The sequence below is a fragment of the Nylanderia fulva genome, unplaced genomic scaffold (genome assembly GCF_048542155.1).
Source record: "Nylanderia fulva isolate GAGA-0341 unplaced genomic scaffold, ASM4854215v1 Scaffold23, whole genome shotgun sequence".
NCBI classification, from domain to species: domain Eukaryota; kingdom Metazoa; phylum Arthropoda; class Insecta; order Hymenoptera; family Formicidae; genus Nylanderia; species Nylanderia fulva.
In genome coordinates, this window is record NW_028190293.1 from 610,504 (window position 1) to 630,600 (window position 20,097).

General features: G+C 35.2%; 2 protein-coding genes and 1 long non-coding RNA gene across 3 annotated transcripts in view; 2 read left to right on the forward strand and 1 right to left on the reverse strand.

Annotated features, from left to right (window-relative positions):
- The window catches only part of LOC114933417 (uncharacterized), a 31,340-nt gene that overhangs the window by 1,284 nt on the left and 9,959 nt on the right, over positions 1 to 20,097 (forward strand). The gene's annotated exons all lie outside the window — the stretch shown is intronic.
- LOC114933392 (protein PBDC1) lies at positions 803 to 3,825 on the forward strand. The gene is made up of 4 exons (XM_029305926.2): positions 803 to 1,033; positions 1,499 to 1,564; positions 1,744 to 1,803; positions 1,889 to 3,825. Exons 1-4 carry the CDS (start codon positions 1,013 to 1,015, stop codon positions 2,234 to 2,236), a joined length of 495 nt encoding a protein of 164 aa, XP_029161759.1. The 5' UTR covers positions 803 to 1,012; the 3' UTR covers positions 2,237 to 3,825.
- Positions 3,190 to 20,097, reverse strand: part of mub (poly(rC)-binding protein mub) — a 94,985-nt gene continuing 78,077 nt past the window's right edge. Inside the window, exon 9 of the mRNA XM_029305814.2 lies at positions 3,190 to 19,750. Within this exon, the coding sequence (XP_029161647.1) occupies positions 19,666 to 19,750 (85 nt within the window). The 3' untranslated portion in view covers positions 3,190 to 19,665. The remainder of the gene's footprint in view (positions 19,751 to 20,097) is intronic.

The window sequence follows — 20,097 nt, forward strand, 5'->3', positions numbered from 1 at the left end:
AAATCTGGAATAAATTATTACTATTACAATAATTTTCAATCTTTGTATATTCGTGAAAGAAAATTTACGAACACTAACTTTATTGCGAAAGTTTTTTCTCACTACTTCTTTAATTATTTTTTAACGGCAATGTGAACATGTAACAAAGTGAAAGTCTTAATTTATTATGACGAAGTAAACCTCCAGAAAAGAGAGAGCAAAATCGCATGTTTACTGTTCATTGTAAAAATCTTATATATAGAAATAAAATATGATTGCTATAAAATTTTATTTTCTTTAATAGCATTTTAAAATATTAAAATATTAAAATGTTATACAAGTATAGATTAATTCATTAATCAATTTAACGAATAAAATTTTTTGTCCTTAAATTATAATTTATGTAAATTTCAAAAAAAGAAACTCAGACTACTAAAATGTATTGTTCAATTATTGAAAATTGACATTTTATATTATATATAAATAGTTTTTAAATTTACTTTATCTCATATATCATTTCTATATATATATATATATATATTTTTTTTTTAATGAGATGTAAACGTTGTTTTAAATATTTTGATGTATTATACAATTTATTTAGATATTTAAAAAATTATTAAATAATAATCTTTTTACTTAAATAAAAGATTGCTGCAGGTGACTACATTTTGTCAATATTTTAATGCAAAAAGTTTGTACATTATCACGTATTTTGATCGTTTTTCTTCAATTTTTCCTATGAAAATTACATCATTTTCCGCACCTACAATTATCGTATTTTTTAAATGTGGCGCCATTAATTTTTGACGTACGACGCTACAAACGATTCGAAACTTCCATAATCTCGAATGGAACACTATCTTCCGCATATGGTTGACGTTATTTGCATTTGAGCAGAGAGGTTTCTCTCTGATTTGAGTATTGGACGCTATTATTATAAGCTTTCTTCAGCTGCATCTTAAAAATCAGTGAATACATACAGTATATAACATCATACGCATTTATATTATAATTATTTTATGATTGCAATATGGCTCAAATAGGAAATGTGGTATGTATATTGTTCTAGAATCTTTCTTACAATGATAACCTAAAACTCATCACGTTTATATTTAAAATCCGTAATTGTAACATGAATAGTTGTGAAAATTGTTGAACATTGACTAGTATTTTTATTTAATCATATTTTGTTCAGTGATTTTTAATATTAATTATTAAAATGATTCCTCTCTAGTTATATTTCTATTTCAAATTATTTGATATCTATAACTGAATTTATATACATAGAAAGAGTAAAGAGTCTCAAATTTTATTATTGTATTCGCAACAATCAAATAAGAATTGTTAAACAAATGTAATGCGTTATTCAAACTATTACAATCAGTCGCAACTGGTGATCTTTTATTTATTTTGATCTACATACTAAGAAATAAAAGAATTGAAGTGTCTAATCATTTTGGACATGGCTGTATTATTTTTTAAAAATATTTATTGTGACGTGTAATAAATTGCACAGACAGCAGATCAACTAATTGCTGGCTCCAGCATATTATCAAGACCCGCTGAAGAATTCGGCAATGATGTAAGTAGAATGTGCAGATAATTCTTTACTATCACAATATAGTACTAATCATATTAATATTCAGATAATTTAGTGTTAGTATACTTTACTACTTTGAAGAAATTGTGTATTTATTTTACATTAATGTTATGCAAAAAGATTATACTTGTTACTTTTTCCTAATTGTATTATTATTTTAGCCATCCGTGGAAGTAATGTGGGCAAAGAAAGCTATGGAACATGCAGAGGTTTATTTTAATGTAAGTATTGTATATAAAAGCATGCAAGTAAATGACGAATTAAAATAAAAGAAATATTACTATTTTATATTATTACTATTTTCAGATTTTGTGCTCAGTCGACCCGAAATTTTTAAAACTCACGCCACATGATGAGGAAATTTATAAAGTATTCAGAGAGAATTTTCCCAATATGAAAATTGATAAGATAAATGAAGATGAGCTCAAGTCTCTAACAGAAAAGGCAAAATGGAGACCCTTTTGCGAACAATTTAAAGATCTTGTGGAAGATTATAGTTTTGGCACATTATTAAGAGCAGATTGCACAGAAAATTATACAGAAGAAAACAGTATATTGACAACTCGAATTCAATTTTATGCTATAGAACTTGCAAGAAATAGAGAAGGCTTTAATGATGGTGTGCGCAAGAAATTCAAACCAAGTAGAGTTTAATATTGAATACAATTAGTTTTGTTAGTTACTAAAATTCGGATATAGTGTGACACAAGAAACATGATGGTCCTATTCTCTTGTGCCAAATTAAATTTGTAAGTGTAAATTTATCATAGTAGATTTAATATAATAGATTTTATAATGATTTGGCAACTATTATTCTTGACAATGCAATATTTTATTTAAATTTTTTTTCTTTATTTTCACTATTTTCTTCGATATATATTCAAATATTCTGTTTGAAGCAATTCTAGTTTCTTATCTTAGCGAGTTACTTACAGTTTTTGTAGATTATTTTCTAAATAATTTATCACATTCATGATTGTGTGATCTATGTCGATCGTGCCTTCTAAAAATAATTCTCATTGTAATATCTAAAATATAATAAGTTCATAAATAAAAAAGTCTGTGTCAAAAATAATAAGAAGAAAAGGTGGCACAATAAAAAAATAAAAATGTAATTTGTATTGTTTTTTATAATTCATGATCTTTAATTGTAATAATAATGTGATACAATGAAAAAATCGTGTTATATGTAATAGAAAAAAAGCATTCCATTTCCTCCAAATTAACAAATTTTAAATAAATTTTCTATTTTTTATTATAAATATATATCTCTGCTCTTTTCCCAAATCTCCGTTCCTTATTTCAAGGTCCACAATTTTTTTAAATATTCTGACAGATTATTTCTTAACCACTTATTGTTAGAATAACGAATATCTAGAACTGTAGTAAGTTGACAAACTAAACGATTTAATGTAAGAAAAGAAGATGAAGATGAACATGCAAAATGCCTAAATTTTATACATTATAAATAATATTAAATATATTGATGCAGAAATTGTTTTTAGGCTTGTCAAAATTCTGTATTAGAAAAAAAGAGAAGAATATAAAAATTATAATTCAGGTGTCTCTTAAATCCTAGAAGGTTGAATAAAAAAATGCACGAGAGCGACCGTTTCTAGAATATATTGCTATATACACACTTTAATAACCAAAAACAAACATTACAGTGTAATAATATCTCGTTATTAATATAATATTATATGTAATAATATAGAGTCGTTTATTCAATCGTAGTGAAAACACTGAAAACCATATGTCTTCCTCTCTTATTGGAAAGAACAATGCGCGTTTCACGCACGCACATTTGCCTTCTTTTTATTATTAATAATATTAATTCATAATGTGTATGTGTGTGTGTTTATGTATGTGTGTATGGCGCCCGATCGACGGCACTCGCGTAATGCTATTAATTAAAAAAAAGAACAGAAGACCGCGAAATATAAGAATGCGTATACATTAGCTTCGAGAGCGCGGTCGATCCGGTCGAGCCGATCGATCATTATTATAGAATAATAAATATGACAGTGCAATATCTAAAAAATCTGTCTTTTTTATGCAACTTACACATTCAAATACAACTGTACTCGAAAAATGTACAATATGTTTTATTGCCCTTACGTGAATGTCGAGGAAAATCTGAATCGCCAAGTCGTCGTGTAACGCGTGACAAGTATTGGATGAAAAGTAAAAGACAATATATATATTTTGTCAATCTCAAATGTTTAGTGACGTAAGGGAAGGCACGACTCGATGAAAACTGTGAATTATCGATCAAGTTGCGAAGCTATCGAAACTTTCATTCGTCAGACATGGAGAGTCTGAAGGGAATATTGGTTCGGTTTGCGAAGTCTGATTTGAAGTAAAGTTGACTTTAGCCGGAGGGTTTTCCGGATTGCATTGTCGTCTATAGACAGAGATGGGAGAAAGATCAATCAGCAAAACTCCTCGTATGATATTTACTTAAAATTCGCATAAACTTGCGCGCAAAGATATTCGGTGATTCACAGTTTCCATATAAATTCTTGCCCGAAAATAACGCTAAAGCGTGAAAATCATTTCTCTCTTTTTTTTAAGTACGGGATACGTGTAACGATTTGGCACAATTACGGATTCTCCTCAAATCTATACGAGCAGTGTACACGATCCCTCTCTTAAATTTTCAGTCTCTTTCATTCATTTTTTCTCTCTTTCACTCTTTCTCTCACTCTCTCGCTCTTCCTTTCTCTCTTGTTTTTTTTTTCACGTTTGCTCTCTGTATCTGATCGCTAAAAAGAATACTTGATTCAAGATTGTGTGAGAATCAAGATAGAGCTGAATAAAATTTGCCCTAGACGAACGTCTTTTGTATACCTGCGCGCAATAATAAGTAAGTTAATTAAATAAGTAGAGTCTATAAAGTATTTTATTTAGTATTTTACGTATTGGAGAGATGTATGGAGTTTATTTTATATACACATCGTGAGAAAGCGAACTTTTATGTTACCTTTCTAAAAAATTAAATTCAAAGAAGATTATATCACATTTATATATTATTTCTCTCTCTACATTTTATTTTATTGCATTTTATTCTACTATATGATGCGACCCGGAAAAATAGAGCTTGCCGAATTTCACGTTCATTTCTTAGTGATCGATTTAGATCACTCTCTTTGCACGTTGAACAAATTACAAGAATCGCGTATATGACATTAAATCCTCAAATAGCATGACAGAGTCAGGTATTTAAATGATCAAACTTTTCTGCTTGATCATCGATCTCTATCGTACCATTTAAAGATTAAGATTGCTTTCTAGGGTGCTTGAAAAGGGAGTATAAAATAAGAATAGAGGATGTGTAATAACGATGGATTAAGCATATTCGAGCTATATAAAAATTAAGAAACTCTTGAAACTCTTCGCGCTCTTAATACTCTAAATTCGCCACATGATCTTCAATGTGTTGATTTTTGTTGAAATATATACAGGATGTTCGATTTTAAATACCCCCGCGAAATATCTGGACAACTAAATAGTGTCGGAACAATCACAACTTTTGTTCGAAACTATTCTTCCAAATATTTGACTACAGTAATTAAAATAGATACCCTGTGTGGATATGTGTGTTTATATGTGTATAATTTCATGTATACAAATGACTAAAATAAAAAATCGAGCGGCCGAGTTGAATGTTATATATATGCAGTATACAAATATGTAATGGATATTTTTCTAATTGCTCTCCTATAGGAATAATCAAAAATCATATAAATTTAACGCGCATGCACTATCTTTGTACATGGATATATTAAGTTTGATGGTCCCTCGTTAGCTTCATTTATATAAAGCGTCATCCTTATAAAATTCATAATTATACTTTGTGCATCTTTATACTCTTTTTTTCAAACACCTTAGATCATAGATAACACATCTCCCACATTTGTTCCGATATGAGCAAATAAATCATATATGTATATATATATATATATATATTGTATATATATATATAAGAAATTAATACAAGAGGACAAATGTCATCGTTCGCACACGCTAGAATAATAAATAAGTAAAAACCGATGACAAAAAGATATATATATATATATATATATATATATATATATATATATAATCTTATGTAAAAATCACGGCCGTCGTTATGTAACATAAATTTGTAATAGCGACGAGAGGAATATATACTTGAACTTGACGTTGAACACGTATATAAGTAATGCGATGATGAAACGATGAAGAGAAACGCGGGATTAATGAAATTATAATCATACGTAATATAAGTAAACAACGACGATGATTCGACGTCATTGCTCGCATATTATTATACATATTTTGCAAAATTTCCTACACCTGTGGCGCAAATCTGTATCCTGCAAAATCTACAGTTCCTCTACGCGAAGAACGTGTTTCTTCTCACTGAGAGAAAATTGCAAAAGTTGGCGCGTTTACGGATCAAATCGCAAATTGGTTGACAACAAAAATCATAATAATTACGCGCGCATTAAGGCAAAAATCGCTATACATTCTTCTACGGATTAATTCTCGCGGTATATTTTGACACTCTTATTTGCAACACGACACGACATCTTCCCGACAGGTGAATTTATCGAAAGATGGATTATACTTTCATGTTTTTTTGCAGCAATAATCTTTATTTCTTTTTCGTTATTCTTTTTTTTTTTACAAAAAAACACTACTTGGCACAGCTAATAGTTTATATATTAAATATTTTGCATATACGAGAACAATCGACATTAATAACGAGCACGATTGTCACTCCTCTACAGCAGAATTGCTCTCACGTTTCGAACTAATTTGCGGGAAATTATTTTAAGTCATCTTAATTAATTAAGGCAACTTCAGCGTAATTAAAAATCTTCTTTTCTCTCAGTGCGTGGTAACCGAGCGCCGAAAGTGACAACGATGCAACAACGATGCGGAAGTAATAATAATAATAAGCCGTAAATGTATATGCGTGTATACACGTGTGTATGTGTGGGTGTGTAAGCTCTACTCATTTTTTTTATTTTTTTTACAACACGACTGGGCGATAATGATCAATTGGGAGAAACTTGGAAACGTAAAGCGCGAAACATTCACGCAAAATGTCTCTTCTCTTCAAAAGAATCCGTATCTTCTTCACACGTGGCACGCAATCGATAATCCAACAATAATAACAGGACACGTCGTATTTAAGTCCTACGGAGATGCGTATGTATGTGTATAATGTGTGAATGATAACAGTATTTTTTAATAATAATAAGAAGAATCATTATTAGAAAGTTATAGATTGTAAAAGTAGTGAGTATTAGAGTGTGTGAGTTAATATAAAGTGTTTGACAACTGACAGTGCAAATATATTCTTCTAAATCTAGGATGCGTCGGAAGAAAAGATGAGAAGACGAATGAGAGGCAGGTGGGAGGGAAGAAATTAATTCCGGGGTGTAAGAATCTCACGAGAGTAAGGGTTCGAAAGTTAGTTTCCTAAAATTCTGGGGACAAAGTACACCCTTCTTTTCTCGCATTCGAGATACTTTCGATCCCTTCGCTGAGGGATCACTAAGATGAAATCTCATGAACACGAGAGTCCGCAAAGCGGGGCATTTCTTCTCCTTTTCAAATACCGGAATTTATTTGCATATTTAATATTAAATATTTTTAAAAAATATTTAATGTTTAATATAAAATATTTGATATTAAATATTTTAAAAAATATTTAATATTAAATATTTAAAAAAAAACAAAGAAATTAAATATAAAAAAATTAAGAAAGACAAAAAATAAAAAATTTAATCGTGCTCTCCCCTGGAAAAAATCCTGCGGACGCCCGTGCTCAGGAGGGTTGGTTTTCCCGGATGGTGAAATTAAATTTTGATATGTAGATTGACAAGGGAGGAGGGGTGGTTATCTACGTATTCGTCTCCGAATTTGTTCGCGTCTGTTTGCCCGAGTCTCCTCGGCACGATAACACGATTAGCGTTAAATGTGGCTGCCGAATTCCGAAGTGTGTGGTCCTTCAATACATAGTTTACATAGTTACATAGTTAGAAATGTAAGCTTGTAAGCCTGAAACAGTAATCTATCCGTATATAAACGTGTGTGTTTCGAGGACCAGTCGTGGTTCTTAATTAAGTGATGATTATCACTTAATTATGGTCCTTTCTAGCTTATACTTGTAAGATATACAGAACAGGGAAGGAGAGTAGTTGTAAGATACCGTTTGCCGACATGGTTACAACCAGGCAAGGAGTTTACACCGCCACATTATATAATCGCTCTTAATTCTCTCTTCCCTGCGAGATAGAAGATACGAGATAAGGGAAGTTGCTTACAGCCACAGTTATCGTTAAACGCGCGATATGAACACTATGGACCCATTTTAGCTCTACGACCGACCATTTTCACGATCCTGTGTAAAGTGACGTCGGTGTGTATCATCTGAAAACGACGCGACAATTTCGAAAAACGAACGAATAATCAAAGATATGTAAATGCCGATTATACAGCTTCCTTTGCACACACTCTTCCTTTCTCTTTCCTCTCTTACTTTCTCATTCATGCAATATCCTTGACACATTAGCCGAGACAAATCACCTGTCGAACGCTCGCAAATATAACGCCGTTGTATACGTATAATGTGACGACGAATGCGACTATATAAAGTATATAAGTATCTCTTATATGTATATATACTTACGAGATAATTGTATGTCGTATGTAAGTATGTTTATTTATTTATATATGTATATACGTATACGTAAAATACGTATGCACGTACGTATCGTCGGCCTACAGCAGGTGTTTTATTTCGCCTCTCATTCTCATTATCCTGGTGCGATCATCACGAAAGTGTCATCGATCTCTTCTCATTCATTCATTCATCATTTCGCTCTCGTTCTCTCTCGTTCACACGTCACGCTCGTCGTGTGTCCTGCGTGTCCTTTTGTGTTTTTTGTGTGTATCTCACATTATTAAGTGTTATAACTTTACTTCTTTTTTTTTTTTTTTACATAAAATATCGCATATCAGACGATCTTACAAAACTTTACCCTGGATTAAATGTACTTTACGCTGAGCGCGAGGGCGACCGATCGCGAAGAAAAGTGAAAAGTTTACATATCTCTCGGTTCGATTCATATATATATTCGCATCTTCGCGATCGGTACTTTCAATTTACCTCCTCTCACCGCGACTCGCCTCGTGATTTATTATTCAGTTATTATTATAGACTTTGTGACGACCGACCCACGTATCTGCATCGCGATCGAGTACGGCGTGCCCCTTTCTGCACAATCCTTTCAAACATGTGTATAGATTTTTTGTGCCATAATATATGTATTGTCGATCGGACCTTCAAAGTATACAAAGTCTAGAATCTTTTATTTATTTATATACTAATCAACGATGGTGAGAAATGAAGAATAGTATATTGTGTATCAAGTGCGGAAAGTTGACAATTGGTCACGAGTGCGGGGGATGGACGCACGAGCCGAAGGCGAGTGCGATTACCCCACACGAGTGAACAATTGTCAATTCGCACGTGATACACATACTATTTTGTATTACAAGTGCAGGCAAAGTGGCTTTGTGCGCGTTTTCTGTGCGCGAGGTGGCCGATCGCACGCCGCCATCTTGCGACGGCACGGTGCGGGAATAGCCGCGTTCAAAGTTATTGTCCACGGCTGAAGTCGTGGGCAATGTGTTGCCCACGGCTTTAGCCGCGGGCAATGACTTTGAACGCGGCTCAGCCGTAGGCAATGGCTTTGAATGCGGCTTATGGCCGCTTTCCGCACAGAAAACACGCACACAAAGTGCCACTTTGCTTGCACGTGTAATACAAAAAAATGAGAACATCTCGTGCGGATGCTGAAAGGACGAAGAGGTTCGCAGAACTCGACTGTGAGATCACATCTCGCATTCAATATTTGCGCACACGTGTCCTCGAAGAACGACATGTTACACAAAGGGCGACGATACGCATTGAAAGACGCAGTCGCAAATCATATACGCGACATGTTTTTTTTTTTTACACTTCACATTATTATTTTCTCGTAAAAAAATTTTATTCTTTTTCTTTTCTCTCTCTCTCTCTCTCTCTCTCTCTCTCTCTTCGTTACATCGCACATTTCTACATCTCAGATTTTACTTTTTCTCTTTTGCGTTAAAAATTTAAAATACTCGTATTATACGTAAGTATTTATGTGACCCTGTTTTTCGTAAAGGCTTTTTAACATAAATCAATTCTGGCCGAGGAAGATAAAGGAAATACAGGTTCTTCGAGATAGAGAAGAGGGGGCCAGGGAGGGATATAAAGAGGGGGCAAAGGGGGAAGGAGAACGAAGAGTTCGTTCGAATCTTACGCGAATATTACCCTTTTCTCGTTACGTATCTTTCCTTCTCGACGACGAACGGAAAGACTTCGATCGGAAGACTAACGCAAAACGTACAAATAATGGAGACTTCGACGCTGGATCGAGTCGCAACAATCCGCAATAGGGTGTCTCGTAGAGAAATCTCTCCGTGAGCGGGTTTTTCTCTTCGCACGCACGTTTCATTTCTGTTCTTCGTATATTTTAGCATACCAAAGAGATATAGTTTAAAGTAGTTTTCTATATAATTAAATCGCGATACGATATTCTATACGAAAATACGATATTTTTGTAGCGACGAACACTCTTCTCATCAAAAAAGGGAACATCTAATTTATTGTTCTCAATTTCTTCTCCACAATTGATATGACTTATTTTCATAAAAAAGAACACCTTCGCAAAAATTCTGTAAAATTTCGCCTTCGAGGTTTGGTGACGAATCTATTGCAGATTGAACAACAGATTGTCGCAAGTTTAATCTACTAATTCTCAAAGAGAAGAAAAAGAAGAAGATAAAAAGCACGGTAGGAAGTAATCACACTAACGAGAGGAGAGCGAAATGACCTCGTTTTAATCTTCCAAGGGAGAGTTAACGCGAGTCATTCTTTTTAATTGTATATCGCGCAGTAAGTGCAAGGAACTGAAAGCTTCCCATGCAAAGTTGGAGATATATTCATATCTCTCTTCCTACAATTTCGATCTCTCTTACCGCATCTTCGACAAAAGAAGGCAATTTTTAATCTACACACATTCCGAGCTGCCGTGAGAGAACGCAATTTATATTTATATCCCCCTCCTGACATTTCGATTCGACGAGATTTCTATCTTTTTCAGCGATGTGCGATTAAAAGTTAAAAAATTAAAATATGTTATTTTCTTTCATCTTAAATAAAACTTGATAATCATGATAAAATGCAAGAATAAAAATACAGTCAAGAGTGTAATTTATTTAGCGGCCGATTATTTAGATTTAAAGCTCGCAAATTTTTAATCATAATCAAATTTGTAAGATAAATAAAAATATTAAATGATAAAAATACTAACGATATTAATTTTGTGATTGTCTGAAACGTCGTTTTGCTCCGACCATCTTCTATATTAAAATTCCTACTGAAATTGAATTCTAAAATTGATTTCTCGTATTTAACTTTGCGGAAATCGAGTTAACGCAAAACAGCATGTAATCACAGGTGTATTATTAAAAGCAAAAACGAGCGTATCTCGATATATCTCGTCGACATTCGGAGAATCGTCAGAAGGAAGAGGGAAGAGGATTTCTTAAGCAGATTAATATGTAATAGTTGGCAATTTGGCACACGCGTTATACCGCTCGCAATTTACGTTAGCTTGGCACGAAATTGAGCCGCTCTAAGCGATGAGTTTTCACATTCGATTATTTTTTTGGCACCTGAACCGCATGAAATGATTGACCTTTTCGGCCTCGTGTGTGGTCGACAATTTTTCCTCCTTATTACATTTGTTGTCTACATACATGATTTTTTCATTTGCCTTGATTTACGCGGGAAATGGGAAAAGGGTAAAAAGAGGGGTACGCGATTTAGAGGGTCGCGATTAGACGACAGACCTAAGATCGCGGAAACAATCAGTTTTTGCACATGAAAATTATCCGATTACACCGATTATATCCTATACCACAAGTGGCACAATAACACATGCTAATTTTATTAAACAGCAAACAACGATCGGCACGTTTAAAAGTCCGTAGAAATGTAATTTAATCTCGGGATAAGATATCGTATACATAGAATTCTTTTGCATTTTACGTTACCCCGGCACAAGTTGTTTGCCTTTTAAAAGATCCCTCGTGCTTTCCAGCACAAGTGACTTTATGTCCTTGCCTATTATTTCCTTGCTGAAAAGCACCCATCCTTACTATACGTTAGCACATGTATAGTGTGATGATAACGATGCGATTTCGAAGAAGCTCTAGCAGAATGATGAAGAATAATCTGTCTGTCGTCCGACTCGCCCTCCGGTCACGCGGCGAACAATTTCGTTCGATCGCGCGACAAATTTTTTTCCTTTCACTTTGGGGGAGAAGAGAGGCTTCTCTTCGGCCCTTTTTAATTTCCACGCCCCGCCCGAGGGAAGGGCGCGATTCAATATCCTATAAAAACTAAGTTTATTTCTTAGCTGATTGCCTTGCGTTACGGTAAAAGTTAGGTCCCTAGCCGGAATTGCCGCGGACGCTTCAGACGTTTTTATTATTTTTTTTTTTTTTTGCTCCGATTCATTCTCGATGTGACTTTCTCGTAGAGAGCCGTCTTCCTCCGGAAGTCGAGGTATGTAAGCGCGCGCTTTTTGTAAGAAATAAAAAAAAAAATCCAAGAGCAGATACACTCCGTTCCATTTGTACTTGTATCCGACTCGAGCGATTTTTGTTCATCCTGTGTCATATCCGTCCGATTTATGTAAAATCCTCGCTCTCGACGTGCGAGATAAAACGGCTCCTTTCGGCGATTCGCGACAATCCTCGGTATAAAAGGACCCACGCGATAAGGATAAGGCCCCTGCACTAACAGATTGCTCTACGCCACAACGATATGATCGCAATTAATGCTGACGTTCGCCCGCTTTGCTTTATTTTGTTCCTTTTTATCTTCGACTCTTCTTTAAATATGCGTTTAATACAAGCGAACGCTTCGCTCTCTTCGCGATCGCGTTTCGTATTCTTAATTAGGGGGAAGGGATGTACGTACTCTCGCGAAACTGTTCAACGATCGCGTTATTTCCTTCTTTTTTTTTTTTTTTTTTTATTTCGCTAACGCGAACGAGAATATAACCGCGTCTTCGTTGAAGTATTTATTGGTCAGCGTCAGTTGCTCCAAAGTTAGGTCTAACTGTACAGCGTGCATATAAAAACACGCAAGCGTTCTTCTTAAGATACAACTTGACTTTATACAGCCAACAGCGTAAGATTAGCTCTGACTAGCTAAAACGTATCTCTTAGATATTATCCTCCGATTTTTCCGTCCGCAAACACGCCCCTATCTACACAATATAGAAAGCGGATATCATTAACTGCTTATTATGTGCTAACTATTTGTTGGTGCGACAGATCTTGAGGGATATAATCTAAACGTATCTCCCTAATCCTCGTAGATCCTTCCTTAGATTATTTACGCTCCCGCGTGAACACTTGCGTTCTTTCCCTCTTCGATATAGTTATTTTTTTTTATTTTTCAAAACACGACTTATACGACATACGTGATTAGACGATATCTTAACGGTCACTAGAAGCTACAGAGAATCCGAGATAAGATCCAAGTGCCCGAGATATACGATCAATCGATTTCCGATCGAACGCCGGATAAATATATAGGCTAGCTTATCGGAGCGAAAAAAAAGAGAGATATCAATTATTCTAGAGTCATATGTGTCATTGGATATGCTTCTGGAATATGTCGATGCGACATCCTTGGATAAGATGGCAGATAAACTGCGTCGGTTTTTCTCCAAAACAACAGAACTCGCCTACATCCTTTTCCTCTCCTTATTAATCACCAAACTCCATAAAAGTTTGTCACGAGAAATTGTGATATTTCGAGCTTCCGATGTATACGTCGAGCGGATTAAATCTTGGCTAAAATAAGGCGAAGCGAACCCTCTCTAGCGGACATAGTTGGAAATTTCGCTGAAATCAGTCCTACGTCATCCTGTCACTTTAGCTCCCAAGCGATTTTCCATTAATTAAACAGCTGAGTATTTTTCAATTATCACGTGTTATCGCGCTTAGCGAGTCAGGTTGAAAAGTGAATGGGATTTTCGATTCAAGAGAGACGATATATCTCTTTTTCAATCAGGAAATAGGTATTCTCTCGCAATTGTAATCCTTCGAAATAGTTCTAGGTTTCAACACAAATTTTCATCTTTCAATCCCATTTACTTTAATGTAACTCGATGATAGTATTTGAATATTATTATAATTGACAAAAAAATATAATCACGTCCGTATTCAAAATTATTTGTCAATTTCTTTCGCCGTGTCGTACACTTTTTACATGTTCCTTATGAGAGGAATATGACTAATTACTTATTGCTCTTTCAACTTATTTTACTCTTATGCCTTGTAAAATATCAAAATCATTCCCTAAATATATAAAATAAATAAATTTTCGATGCGCTCGTAGAAATACGAACATTGTAGAATTTCGCATCACGCAATAAGCATCGCGGTATTTTTAAGGTTCTTTTCCCTTGACGCATTTGAAAAAATCGATTTAATTGTAAGACGACGTACGATATTTCCGCGATTCTGCGAACCCTTTCAGTACTCGAATATGTTAAAAAAATAATTTACAATTATAGGTACCTACGTATTAAAATATCGAGATTCTCGAAAGAAGTTTGACGACTAAAATAGAGCAAATTAAGAATTCGCTGCTCAGATTCGGATTATTGAAAGGATTCATCTGGAGACACAGTTCGAGTGGGGGAAGATCATCGATATTTACCCTTATGTTATAAATGCGCGCAGCCCATCGTCTCCCATAATTTTTTTTTCTTCCTCAAATGTAACATCAGACTGATTTACTCCGTTTTTTCGAAGATCTCGAATTCGAATGACGTAACGGGATTATATACGCACGCGCGCACATAATACATATTTCATCAGTCGCCTAATGATAGAAGGGTCCTGAATCTCCCCGATTTTTGTCGCGTCTCTCCTCTCTTCGTTTCGCGAATTTATTCGTAGGATGCGCTCTTTCTTCCTTTTCCCATCTCTATCATATATTCTTCAATAATATATAAGTACTCCTTCTCTCTTTTTTACTCTCTCTCTCTCTCTCTCTCTCTCTTTCTCTCCGCAAAGTGCCTTAAAAATTGATCCTTAACTACTTACTAATAATCGATTCTAATCACAGCAATTATTTATTGTTGATATACACAATCATACAGCGTCTCTCACTAATTGTTATTTTCTTCATTTTTTTCATCGACTTTCATCGATTTTTTTTTAGTCAGAGACAACTTGCCGTTCGAACGTTGCTCGTCTCGTATATTTTTTCTTGCCTTTTCCCCTTAATATAATTACTACGATACGCCGTCATCGTCTACCTATACCGGTGGAGAATAAAGGTGCAAGGGTGAGGATGAAGAGGAGGAGATGTGAGAGGAGTCGCCTAGTCGCCACGATGAGAAAAGAGAAATATTTCCGTTTCCTTTTTTTTTCAAATGTATAATAACAAATAATTTTCCACACACAATGGCAATATGTATGTATATATATATATATGTATATAAATAATTATAAATATATAATTATAACACAGAGCTGCAGGGCTCTTGAGCCTAATTTAAATGAGTCACCAACAGACTCTCGCGATATAAAAAAAACTTGATCCAAGAATAAGCGCAAAATTAGATCCGTCGAGAATATTTTTTCCCCCTTTTTAAAGCAGATTGTGTCGTAAAATATGAGAGAGTAATATATGTCAACCTTATGAAAATTTAATTGAAATCTTAATTAACATTTTTTTTATTACAAGAGATTTAATTAACCAAATCTCTGGTGTGAAAATGTCTTAAACGTCCCGTTATTTTAGAGATTTCCTAATTGGGTAGATCTTTCAAAAGTTGCGATAGATGATTGTTTCCAATTAAATTTTCCCCGGGGAAGATAAACTTCCCAAACTCCGCGTCGTAATATTAAATCCCACTTTGAACGACACAACTGTATATCTCGAGCAAACTTTTCCTTGTATTTCTTTCTTCTTTTTGTACAGAAGAGCCGTTTGTGACTCATTTGTTCGGTAAAACAAAGTGATATAATAAAGCGCGTGATATTGCGATTCGAAAAAGATGAAATCGACATATCGATGTAATAAATAAAGTGAAAAAAATCGCAGATGCCGATATTACAATAATTTCCAACTAAAAACATTACTTCTATAAACAAGATGCTCCGAATAAATATATACAGCGTGAAAATCATATTTACAACACGCGTTCAAGAAAAAAGCGAAAAATATTTTCAATAAGAAAAACAAAAAGAAAAATATCACAAAAAACCGACTTTACGATATTATGCACTCGTACAAATATAAAATTAGTGCTGATGTAATAATCAACAATTTTTTTCTTTTTTTTGGATCATATTGTGTATTAAAATTAAAAGCGTTTCTTACGCGATTTTACACGAATTAAGAAAGATATATAAAAGTGATACATACGCGCGAAGACCGTATATAATGATCGTTAATTGAGCTGACACCGGAAGCACAGACTAACAGTTTTTTTATTTAACAAACGTTTTTTTTCTTCTCCCTTTTACATTCTTTTTCATTAATTTATGTTTGGCACATAATGGAAGTTGCCGGCGCAGAAAATCACCCGCGCCATCGCCAATTTTACACATATATGTGTAATATATGCAAGAGAATTATTAAAGATGAAGATGTGTGCGCGTGAGAAGTGCCGAAATATATATATATTATACATATAGTAGCTGTACAACTATGTATTATTCTTGTTGAATTCCGTTATATATATCCCGGCGATTCTCGGCCCGATTTTTAACAACAATCTCTCGATCCAAAATTGATTTCTCGAAGAGATAAAAGAGAAATCGAAGCGAAACTTGGACGCAATAAAAAAATGTCGGACGCAGACCTAATTTGCGTTTCGCAATCATGTACAGACTAGTGTACAACATGAACAAATATTCACCTAGAATAAAATATAATAATGATAGTAATTTAATATAATAATAATATAATAATAATAATTTATAATTTAAAAAAAACGTTGCACAATGCCGCGCGCGCGCGCATTTCTCTTCTTTTCACACACACAGACGGAGTAATAATTTTATTAAATATTAACGATTGTAACACGATTAATATAAATAACACGAGAACAAAGAATCGATAACGAGATATAAGTAATAAAAAAAACGTACGTACAAAAAAAAAACGCACATATCTAAAGACGATAAAAGATAAAATTTGTCTGCCGTTTACATCGGGGTGGCTCTTAAACTGAATTCGTGAGCCAATCCACAAGCATTAATAAAAGGGGGAGAGAGGAAGGATTAAAATCCGATAGAGAAGGAAGAAGGTAAGATCGTAAGATGAGGGAGCTGAAAAGTGGACGAGGATGATGAAGAAAGGGAAGGATGAGCCTCTTGATCGAGTCTGGGCTCGAGCTCGCACCTTTTCACATCGCTATTTTATCTCTCTCTCGCTTCTAGTTATTTTTATCGTATAATAAATATATATTATGTGTGTTGTATATATATATAATATATATCATTATTTATATATTCCACGTAATAATTTCATTTATTTGTTTTAACAGAAGCGCGCGCCCGACACGCGTCCAAGACGTCCACGTCGGCTTTATTCCGTATCCGATCACTTGTATGACTTGTACATGCAGGATGTTTCTACAACTATGCCAGAAATTTTAAAGATGTATTTTAGGAGTAAAAATAAGGAAAAAGTTCTTATAAACATGGGTCCTACAATGCTTTTCCTCCGAGTTATAACTTAAAGATGGGTGAAAAAAAATATTAAAATATGTATTGTAGCTTTCGGAGACTTTCAACAATCTGTAAAAAAAATCTCCGAGAATTACAATACATTTTTCATGTTTGTAGGAACTTTTTCTCTCTATTTTGCTTCCTAAAATACGCCCTTAAAATCTTTGACATAGTTTTAGAAACATCCTGCATACACAAGGACGATCGGCGTCGGAGACGGGATGCTGACCGGAAGTGCGCGTCCAGAACGGCGTCGAGGCACGCGCTAGAGAACGCGCGCATCCGTTCGTCCCTTCGCGTTTCCTCGAGATATCCTTTTCTCTTCTCGGGGGAAACGTCAAGCGATCGATGATGCGAACGACGCGTTCGCAGTCGTTTCTTTTTTTGGATTTTTTTCTTTAAAAAAAGAAAAAAAAAAAGAAAAAGAGTATTACCGACAATTGTGTTCTTCGGAATCCAAGATTCGCATGCAAAAGCTACGCAACTACCGTGAAATTACCGCGAATTATAATCGTTTATACTTTCCCACCCTCGACGCGATCCGCGAGAGCGATCGCGATCTCGGTTTATCTCTGGACCACGAGATTTCATGATCCATTCGTTTATTTGTCTCTCTGTAGCCTCGGAGATTGGTCACGGATGGGACACGGGGATGAGACCCACGATAATAGAGATCAAGATGATATACGAAATGCGAAGTCGCAATTCGACGTTAAACGTGGAATCTCGAGAGAGATGTGTAGGAGAAGCCACGTGATATTCATCAAAGATATTCAACGACGCGGTGTCTGGCACCGCGACGAGCCACATACGCGTGAGATTCAGTTTTTTAAATCCTCAAAGTGTGTCCTAAACCGCAAGAGACCGGATAATATTTCCAAGAAATAATTATCTTCAATCGAAGAGTCTGAAGCAGAGACACAACGTGTTCCCGTCTCTCTCAGGAGTGATTCTATGGGACAAAAGTGTACATTGTACATACGTGTTCAATTATGTTCGGGTTCGTTTTTTTTCTTTTTTCATTCAGTATCGACGATATCTACCCCCAGAGATCTTTTTTTGTTATTCTGTCATCGATGTCTGCGTAGGTATCGGCGATCCATGAAAGTGGCTACGAATAATGTTGAGATTTTTACATGAGGGGGAGAGAAGGAATTTGCATCGTGTTTCGCGCATTGGATGCATCACGAAGCGGAAGTCACTTGATGAGTATCACGTATACGCGAAACAGAGTGTCAATTTACGTTCCCTCTTTATAAACGTGTCATTTTGTATAAAACTACTGCTCTTTCATCAGGGAATAACTTGGGAATACTCGCTTTGAACTCTTCGAACAAGTCAGTCCCCGTGATGGACCAGGCCGCACTTCCGTTTTACCGATCAGTCCGGAATGACGTAACTAAGTTTCGCGAACCGGTCGCGAAACGCGTCGAGAACGCGTGTATATAATCCACATTTTTGTTTTTGTTTTCCTTTTTTTTTTTAGAAAAAACTCTAACAACCGGCCTAATATTATTTAATCGCGCCATCATCGCGCGTCCTCGCGTAGTAATAATAATTTGTAATAATAATAAAATTCTCTTCGCGTATTTTTTTTCTCTCCCTGTCTCGCGTGTCTCGTTTCTTTTTTTTACGTCTTTTTTAAATATAAAAATGAAAACTAACGTATTTATCTTTGGCTTGTTCCCTTTACCAATCGGCGGCAGCTTTTGCGGCTGCGGCGCGTGCATCATTATTTTTTTCTTCTTCTTTTGTTTAAATAACTTCTTTTTTGTACAGTTTTGTACACTCGAGTGTGTCTGTGTACGCGCGTGCGTATCTTCTTCACCTTTCCATGTACGTAATCTCTCTAGGATGCATAAATGTACATATGTGTATATGTGTATACGTGTAAGTGTTGATGTATATCTTGTTGAATTTTTTAACGTACACGTCTTGAAGCGCGCACAAATAGACCTCCTTTCGAGTATCGTGCGAGTGTGTGCTACGTATATGTGTTTTTCTTCCTTTCTCTCTTGCTCTCCCTTTTTTCCCTCTGTCTCTTCCTTTCTCACTGTCGTGTGTCTTGTTTCTTATTTTTTTTTTTTTGCAAGTGTATCGATTTGCAAGCTGGTTGAACACAGTGCGTGGCCCAGCCCTGTATACGCCACTGACAGCTTCGCGCGCTCCGCGATGCTCCGCGTCCTTTCGACGACGATAACGACCACGGCAACGCTCCACGTTTAGTGGATCGGCGATTTCACAATGTGGTCCGGCGGGATGAAGTGATACGCGGGCATAGGCACCCCCGATGTCTCCATCGATATCCTGAAACATAGTCAATCGACCCGTAAGAGATAGCATAATGTTCATTCATCGACGGTTGCGTCTATCAAGAAGAAGAGAGAGAGAAAATTCATTGTTCGCAGCTTCAACTGGTTTTTGCTAATTGAATTTAATGATTTAAAAAATTCTGGTATTTTATTTGGATGGACTTCTCTTCTTTCTTCTCTCTCTCTCTCTCTCTCTCTCTTCTTCTTTGTACTTATTAGGAGAAAAGTTTTGAAGAAAATTTTCCGATTCCCGCGATATCGGAGGAAAAGACTAATGAGACATGATGGTCGATCTTTTCATCCGAGTATCAAAGATGTGCAACATGCGACGTATGAACGTAT